This window comes from Oncorhynchus nerka, linkage group LG14 (assembly GCF_034236695.1).
Source record: "Oncorhynchus nerka isolate Pitt River linkage group LG14, Oner_Uvic_2.0, whole genome shotgun sequence".
Lineage (NCBI taxonomy): Eukaryota > Metazoa > Chordata > Actinopteri > Salmoniformes > Salmonidae > Oncorhynchus > Oncorhynchus nerka.
Window position 1 is genome coordinate 30,695,858 of NC_088409.1, and position 9,413 is coordinate 30,705,270.

Genomic DNA, 9,413 nt, shown 5'->3' on the forward strand with positions numbered 1-9,413 from the left:
AGAGCTCATTGAAGATTACTCAGAATACTGATGCAGGGTGGAATCCAATTCCAGTGGGAAGCCAGGGGACATTCTGAGAAAGCAAATGACGGATAGATGCTGCCGTTGCTCCTGCTGCAGAGGAGGGCCACTGAGAGGACATACATATGGATGGGTGAACAAGCATTGAACAACCAAGTTTTCTGGGACTGTGTGTGTGTGTGTGTGTGTGTGTGTGTGTGTGTGTGTGTGTGTGTGTGTGTGTGTGTGTGTGTGTGTGTGTGTGTGTGTGTGTGTGTGTTTGTGTTGCAGCCTGTGAACCATACTGGCTGCTGCCCCTCCCCATCCAGTTACTGTCTGTCTGTCAAGGAATTGTTCTGCTGCTGGTGTCATCTTACACCTGGGCCCCTCCCCCCTCTCTCTCTGATGATCTGATGAGAAAAACATGCATGACAGACACATGGTAAATCTATGACTACTCTACCAAGACAAATAGGACATTACAGTTTGTTTGCCATTGGTGGTGTTTGTTTGTCAGGAATGGATCCACTAGGACCCTGGAACTCTGCTGTTGTTTGTTTGTCAGGAATGGATCCACTAGGACCCTGGAACTCTGCTGTTGTTTGTTTGTCAGGAATGGATCCACTAGGACCCTGGAACTCTGCTGTTGTTTGTTTGTCAGGAATGGATCCACTAGGACCCTGGAACTCTGCTGTTGTTTGTTTGTCAGGAATGGATCCACTAGGACCCTGAAACTCTGCTGTTGTTTGTTTGTCAGGAATGGATCCACTAGGACCCTGGAACTCTGCTGTTGTTTGTTTGTCAGGAATGGATCCACTAGGACCCTGGAACTCTGCTGTTGTTTGTTTGTCAGGAATGGATCCACTAGGATCCTGGAACTCTGTTGTTGTTTGTTTGTGCTCCTCACAGTCAACAGTTAGGGGAATACTGTATTTCCCGATCCTCGTAGACAATTCTTTAGGAGGGAAAAGTCTGTTTGTGCTTGTGTTCCAGTTCCAGCAGGCGTTCCATCTCCTCTCTCTTCTCCTCCCAGAGGAGAGTGGGTGTCAGTGTGACAACGTTGTGTATTCTGATTCAACATTTAAATTTAATTACTGCCTCCCCATGTGTCAGTACTCGGCTCTCGTTCATCAAAGACAGTGGGAAGAAAACACGGCTTAACTGCCAATAAACATTTTGTTTTTAATTCATTTACTGAAGCGTTGACCGAAAGCGCTTTACTTTACTCCTGGATGCTCAATGTTAATTGGAAGAAGTAAGATCCTCTGAATCCGAGGGGTCGGGGATTTGAAGCCTTTATCTAGAGCCGAATCAAAGCCGGCGTTAATAATACACCAAAACGAAGGAAATGTTTGTTTAAAGGCGTGGATACTGGAAACAACAACACACATGCATAAAAATAGAGCCACGAGGGGTTGGGTATGAAAATATACGTTTTCTATGACTGTGGTCTCAATCAATCAAAGGGCCCTTAGACCTCAATAGGGGCCATTGTTGTTTACTTTCCAATACAGAATGATGTATGTTTTGGCTGGTGCAATCACATTTCTTCTCTGGGGGATTAGTAAAGGATTATGTATTCTTACAGAATAATGCAATAACCTATATTGCCTACTGTGCTGTAACTATGGAAAAGGTACCCTAAAGGTTTTATTGGCTCTAAATGGGTTTTACTTCTATTATATTCAGGCATGTTGATATTGCATAACCATTCAAAGGCCACATCAACTGACACACACACACACACACACACACACACACACACACACACACACACACACACACACACACACAGCCAAGATTAGTAGCCTATCAAAAGAAAGACCCACTGTTTGGAACAGTTGAATGTGAAACCTCCTTTCCCAAGAGGCACACTAATTGGACATTGCAGAGACTTGTAAGTACAGCGACAGTTTATAGTAAACTATCATTGGCATAGGCCACTACACAAATGATTGACACGCTAATGTTGACTCCCGTCAGACGATTGCCCCCAGTGGCTGATGTCCTCACGATAAAATAACACAAACAGCAGTTGCACAGATGAAAGAAAAATCATTGCACCATGCCCGGGGTCTGTTGGCTGCCTTTAATAGACATTTACTTTATTTCTAGATCGTTTCATTATTGACCTTTTCCGTGTAGCCTAGTGGTGGTGCAGCCTTTTCCACCTGGCTGCGTTTGGCTATGAAACTATTAATTGGAGACGTGTGTTTAAAAGCCGTCTCAAATCCAACCCCATGGCTGTTTATGCACTTACAACGAGAAATAGCTTAGATGTCCCCCCTCTTAAACCTATCGAACGCTATTTGGTCTGGACTTTCGGGCTGATCGAGGTCCGTAAATCAACTTTATAGGCTACTAGAGGTTAGTTAGGCTACATTGTTACTTTCCATATAGAATAATAACACAATAGTGTTGTCTGATACATTACAAATACAGGTTCCATAATAGGCTAGTATATATTTTAATATGAATGACACACGGTGGCATTTGATCAACTTATGTAAAGGTCGGCTAAAAAAGAGATGGAGAGCTTGTTTCGGCGGTCTAACAACATAACGTGGTTTCCTCACACGCTTCAAACCTCATGCAATTACACTCTGCGTTTCAAATGTAAAGCCCATTCAAAAATAAATGAAATATGGGTGAGAGAGGAGGTGTATGGGGCGAGAGAGGGAGTGTGTTGGGGTGGAGAGGTCGATTCCTAGCTGGTGCATTTTAAGGTCTGCTTGGCTGCATTAGGGGAGTGTTCCCAGTTTATCTCTACTAGGCTATACATGTTGCTCGTTTCAGCAGAAACTAGCACCGTGTTTCCCCCCACATCTCATTAGAAATTATGATCGGTGATACCTGCGGCCAACCTCATAGGCTACTATCCTTCGCCTGGTAAACTAGTTCGAATATCTAGAGGCGGATATAAGCACTTTCTCTCCATCCTTCTCTCTGCTTTATCTCGTTATTTCTCTTTTTCTTTCTCTTGCTATCTGCCTCTTGCTCTCTCTCTCTCTCTTTCTCTCTCTCTCTCTCTCTCTCTCTCTCTTTCACTCACACTCACACACACAAACCACTTGCTTCAACAGCGACTTTTGATGTCACCAAAGACCTCAGTGGCAACAAGCCCGGACTGCACGAGTTTTGGTCTGTCAGCATCGTTTATAGCCTTATGTCTGCCTATCAAATAAACCCGTGCACTAACATGATGGACTGTTTCCAAACGATCAGCAAAAAAACCCACCCCGCATAGCCTACACCAGATAAATAACTGAATGCGTAAAAACAACAAAAACCGCATCATCTCGCCACTGTGCGCTTTGGTAAGGATCGGCGTTAGTGCCATTGAACCGGTACCACGGGTCAGCTCTTTCTGTAGCGGAACTTTATCTCAACATCCCTAGAAAAACTATAGTTCCTCGGAGCAAAAGCAGAGTCGCAATATTATCTCCTCTCTAATCCCCATCAGCACAGCGCATCGACTAGGCTACAGTTTGACGCAGCGCGTCCTGAACGGAACGCGGAGCAAGCATCTCATGAGTTTCTAGCAATAGCGCAGAAAAACAACCAGAAAAAATGTGACAAGAACAGTTTTCTTACCTGTTCCCATAAGGCAAATGACGAGGTAAAACGCCAACATTTTATCTTGTCTTCTGTCGCCGGTTTGGCTGTGTTTTCCCCGAAAGTGTAGGACGGGAATCTATTGTTCCGTCAATGCGACTGGGGTGAGGGCTGCCGCTTGCTGGTTATTCTCAACCGCCGTGCAAAACAATATCACTGCTTGTGTAAATCAAACATACCGGTGATGTGCCTGTCTCTGGAATCGTATGCTTCTCAAAGCACTGGTATTGTCCGAACACTTTGCTTACAGTCATTTAGGAATTATTTTCCATAGTTAGGAACTTTTTCAGTATGACAGCATATATGTATCCTCTGTGCGATCGATGTATTCCTCTTCCCTCTCAAGTTGTTGCAACTCACTGCTTTTGAATGAAGTACATCTCACGGTCTGTTTGTCCACAGTAGTGTCCTGAAGGCTATTCTCTCTTTTTCCGGTCGGTACTGATGCTGAGTTGCGTTCCGTCCTGCTTCTCGCGCAGTTTTGCCTAAACTCAATGAAGTTGCTACTCTCTCAACCCTCCACTCGAGATTCACTCTCCCGCTGTTGCTCTGCTCTCTCTCTGTATCTTCAGCAGCGCATGCATACACCCCCCCCCCTCTCTCTCTCTCTCACACACACACACTCTCTCGATTTCGTCCTCCTCAATTTCTCGTAAATCTCCGAAGGGGGGCTGCTACAACAGAGTTACACATGGAATAAACAAACATACAATCAATAATACAGTAGGAAAATCTATATACAGCATGCGCAAATGAGGTAGGATAAGAGAGGTAAGGCAATAAATAGGCCATGGTGACAAAGTATGTATGATCTTAATTTGAGCCAGTTTCAAACAGCAGGAAAATAATCCTGCAGCAACAGGGAATGTGATTTATTATGTGGATTATAATTCATTTACATTTTCGAAAGTCGAAAGTTTACATACACTTAGGTTGGAGTCATTAAAACTCATTTTTCAACCACTCCACAAATTTCCTGTTAATTAACAAACTATAGATTTGGCAAGTCGGTTAGGACATCTACTTTGTGCATGACTCGAGTAGTTTTTCCCACAATTGTTCACAGACAAGATTATTTCACTTATAACTCACTGTATCACAATTCTAGTGGGTCAGAAGTTTACATACACTAAATTGACTGTGCCTTTAAACAGCTTGGAACATTCCAGAAAATGATGTCATGGCTTTAGAAGCTCCTGATAGGCTAATTGACATAATTTGAGTCAATTGGAGGTGTACCTGTGGATATATTTTAAAGCCTACCTTCAAACTCTGTGCCTCTTTGCTTAACATCATGGAAAAATCAACAGAAATCAGCCAAGACCTCAGTAAACAATTGTAGACCTCCACAAGTCTGGTTCATCCTTGGGAGCAATTTCCAAATGACTGAAGGTACCACGTTAATTTGTACAAACAATAGTATGCAGGTAAAAACACCATGGGACCACACAGACATCATACCGCTCAGGAATGAGACGCGTTCTGTATCCTAGAGATGAACGTACTTTGGTGCGAAAAGTGAAAATGAAAACAACATTGATGTATACGCTGATTCGATGAGCGAGTTTATTAGCAAGTGCATCAGTGATGTTGTACCAACAGCGACTATTAAAACCTTTCCTAACCAGAAATCGTGGATTGATGGCAGCATTCGCACAAAACTGAAAGCGCGAACCATTGCTTTTAATCAGGGCAAGGCGGCCAGAAACATGACCGAATACAAACAGTGTAGCTTTTCCCTCTGCAAGACAATCAAACAAGCTACGAGTCAGTATAGAGACAAAGTAGAATCGCAATTCAAAGGCTCAGATACGAGAGGAATGTGGCAGGGTTTAATCACAGACTACAAAATGAAAACCAGCCCCGTCACAGACCCCGATGTCTTGCTCCCAGACAAACTAAACAACTTCTTCGCTCGCTTTGAGGACAATACAGTGCCACCGACATGGCCCGCTACCAACACCTGCGGACTCTCCTTCACCGTAGCCAACGTGAGTAAAACATTCAAACGTGTTAACCCTCGCAAGGCTGCCGGCCCAGAGAACATCCCTATACCGATCCCCACCACCTGGTACGCCAACTGCTCCGTCCACAACCGTAAGGCTCTCCAGAGGGTAGTGAGGTCTGCACAACGCATCACCAGGGAAAAACTACCTTCCTTCCAAGACACGTACACCACCCGATATCACAGGAAGGCCAAAAAGATAATCAAGGACAACAACCACCCGAGCCACTGCCTGTTCACCCCGCTATCATCCAGAAGGCGAGGTCAGTACAGGTGCATCAAAGCTGGGACCGAGAGACTGAAAAACAGCTTCTATCTCAAGGCCATCAGACTGTTAAACAGCCATCACTAACATTGAGTGGCTGCTGCCAATATACTGACTCAAATCTTTAGCCACTTTAATAATTAAAAATGGGATGTAATAAATGTATCACTAGTCACTTTAAACAATTCCACTTTATATAATGTTTACATACCCTATGTATATACTGTACTCTATACCACTCTATGCATCTTGCCTATGTCGTTAGGCCATCGCTCATCCATATATTTATATGTACATATTCTTATTCATTCCTTACACGTGTGTATAAGGTAGTTGTTGTGAAATTATTAGATTATTTGTTAGATATTACTGCATGATCGGAACTAGAAGCACAAGCATTTCGCTACACTCGCATTAACATCTGCTAACCATGTGTATGTGCCCCCAAAAAAATTGATTTGATTTTGATTTGATTTATATCCACAGTTAGGCCGCTCAGCAAGGAAGAAGCCACTGCTCCAAAACCGCCATAAAAAAAAAGCCAGACTACAGTTTGCAACTGCACATGGGGACAAAGATTGTACTTTTTGGAGAAATGTCCTCTGGTCTGATGAAACAAAAATAGAACTGATTGGCCATAATGACCATCATTCTGTTTGGAGGAACAAGGGGAGGCTTGCAAGCCAAAGAACACCATCCCAACTGTGAAGCATGGGGGTGGCAGCATCATGTTGTTGCGGTGCTTTGCTGCAGGAGGGACTGGTGCCCTTCACAAAATAGATGGCATCATGAGGATGGAGAAAATTATGTGGATATATTGAAGCAACATCTCAAGACATCAGTCAGGAAGTTAAAGCTTGGTCGCAAATGGGTCTTCCAAATGGACAATGACCGCAAGCATATTTCCAAAGTTGTTGCAAAATGGCTTAAGGACAACAAAGACAAGGTATTGGAGTGGCCATCACAAAGCCCTGACCTCAATCCTATAGAAAATTTGTGGGCAGAACTGAAAATGTGTGTGCGAGCAAGGAGGCCTACAAACCTGACTCAGTTACACCAGCTCTGTCAGGAGGAATGGGCCAAAATTCACCCAACTTATTGTGGGAAGCTTGTGGAAGGCTACCCGAAATGTTTGACCCAAGTTCCACAATTTAAAGGCAATGCTACCAAATACTAATTGAGTGTATGTAAACTTCTGACCCACTGGGAATGTGATGAAAGAAATAAAACCTGAAATAAATCATTCTCTCTACTATTATTCTGACATTTCACATTCTTAAAATAAAGTGGTGATCCTAACTGACCTAGGACAGGGAAAACCTGAGTTTAAATGTATTTGGCTAAGGTGTATGTAAACTTCCGACTTCAATAGTATATAACCTTCTCTCTGGTATGATGCGTTCTGCATCATTATACATCATACTGACTGACTGTATTTTGAAAGTTATATATCTTGAAAACTTGATTGCTGACATGGAAAACATTTTGGGACTATTTAAAAAATGACTAATGAAATATATACAAAAAAAATTGTTTTCCTTTAAGGGAAATGCATATTTTCTGACTGAAAAAAAACGAAGTTTGGTAAGATTTAGATATGTGCATACTGGGTGTCCTTCAGAAAACACATTTTGAAGGGAAATAAGTGGGCAGAATATTTTTGTTGTTAAAAGCAGAACATTTAGAAAGACTATCAGGGGGAGACATCCATTTTATATGTATTTTTTTTTGTAATTGACTCTTAAAAGCAAGCCGTCTTATTTTAATTAAATAGATCAAATATATTAACCAAATTACCTTACACATCTCACTATTATTATCCTCACTATGTATTAGGACTCAGCTAAGACCCAGATGCAGACACAGGAGGCGGATAGTACGAGTCTCAGAGTTCATTAAAGATGAAGGGTCAGGCAATCAGTAGGTCAAGGCAGGCAAGGAGTCGTAATCCAAACCTGGAAACAGGAGACAAAGGGCTGTGAGAGAGGGGTTTAGTTCTAGATACATGGAAAGTGGGATGTATATGGAGAGTGTTGGACGTATATGGAGAGTGTTGGACAACAGAAGGCAAACAGCAGAGGGGCTAAGGACATTAGAGATGGAGAAATGGCCTTTAAAATGGGGGGAAGGTTTGTGGGACTCCACCCGGAGGGGCAGATCCCGAGTAGACAGCCATAACCTCTGCACAAGATGATAGTGGGGAGCAGGAGTCCAGTGGCGGTCTGCCTTTCACCGATACCTGGAAGTGGTCTTGAGGAGGGCGGATCGGGCTGTCTTCCAGGTATGGCGACAGCGGCGGATGAACATCTGGGCCGAGGGTATGCTGACCTCTTCCTCCTACTCAGGGAAGAGCGGAGGTTGATAACCCATGGAACACTCAAACAGCGAGAGACCAGTGGCCGAGCAGGGAAGGGTGTTTTGGGCGTATTCCACCCGCACGAGTTGCTGGCTCCAGGTGGTAGGGTTGGCGGAGACGAGGCAATGAAGAGAGGTTTCCAGGTCCTGATTCGCTCGCTCCGACTGTCCGTTAGATTGGGCCTGAAAACCGGAGGAAATGATGGCCGATGCCCCAATGAGGGTGCAAAAGGCCTTCCAGAACTGGGACGAGAACTGAGGACCGCGGTCGGAGACCATGTCCACCGGAAGTCCATGGATCTGGAAGACGTGCTGCACAATGATGTGGGCCATTTCCTTGGCTGAGGGTAACTTGGGAAGGGGAATGAAATGGCCAGTTTTGGAAAACCTATCCACCACCATGATGATGCAGGGTGCAGGTTTTGATGAATGCAGAGATGTCAGGAACAAAGGTGGGCCACCAAAAACATAATCCTACAAAGGCCACGGTCTGACGGGAGCCAGGGTGGCAGACCAGTCGAGAGGAATGAGCCCATTCCAGAACCGAGGAACGGGCAGAGTCCGGGGCAAACATCCGGTTAGTCGGCCCCCAACCCAGGGTCCGGCAAGGAATACCGCGCCTCACGAACATGGTTCTCTGTACCTCAGATGAGTGCAGCCACGAGACAAGAGGTAGGGAGGATAATCTTGGGGTACGATGGTGTATCAGCGGGGCTATAGAGGCGTGAAAGCACATCCGGCTTCACATTCTTGGACCCCATGTGGTAGGAGATGGTGAAGTTGAATTGAGTGAATGGCAGGGCCCATCCAACTTGCCTGGAGTTGAGGCGCTTGGCAGTGCAGAGATATTCCAGGTTATTATGATCTGTCCATACAATGAATGGGTGTTCCGCCCCCTCTAACCAGTGCTTCCACTCCTCCAATACCATCTTCACCGCCAGTAGTTCTCAGCTACCCACGTCGTAATTCCTGTCCGTTGTGTTGAGACGATGGGAGAGGAAAGTGCATGGTGCAGTTTTGGTCTTGGGCCGAACGCTGGGACAGGACAGACCCCACTCCGAATTCTGAGGCGTCGACCTCCACCACGAACTGCTGGAATCGTTCCATAAGGTTGTGAAGTAACTCCTCGTGTCTAGCAATGGTGGCTCCGTGGGAGGAGACGGCGTCGCGGAG

The 9,413-nt window shown here is 44.7% G+C and overlaps 1 protein-coding gene across 7 annotated transcripts in view; it reads right to left on the minus strand.

Annotated features, from left to right (window-relative positions):
- Nucleotides 1–4,156, minus strand: part of kirrel3l (kirre like nephrin family adhesion molecule 3, like) — a 61,149-nt gene extending 56,993 nt beyond the window's left edge. For all 7 annotated transcript variants that reach the window (XM_065027971.1, XM_065027970.1, XM_065027969.1 and 4 more), the window contains exon 1: nucleotides 3,595–4,156. In XM_065027971.1, the coding sequence (XP_064884043.1) occupies nucleotides 3,595–3,634 (40 nt within the window). In that variant the 5' untranslated portion in view covers nucleotides 3,635–4,156. The remainder of the gene's footprint in view (nucleotides 1–3,594) is intronic.
- Between the last annotated feature and the right edge of the window lie 5,257 nt (nucleotides 4,157–9,413).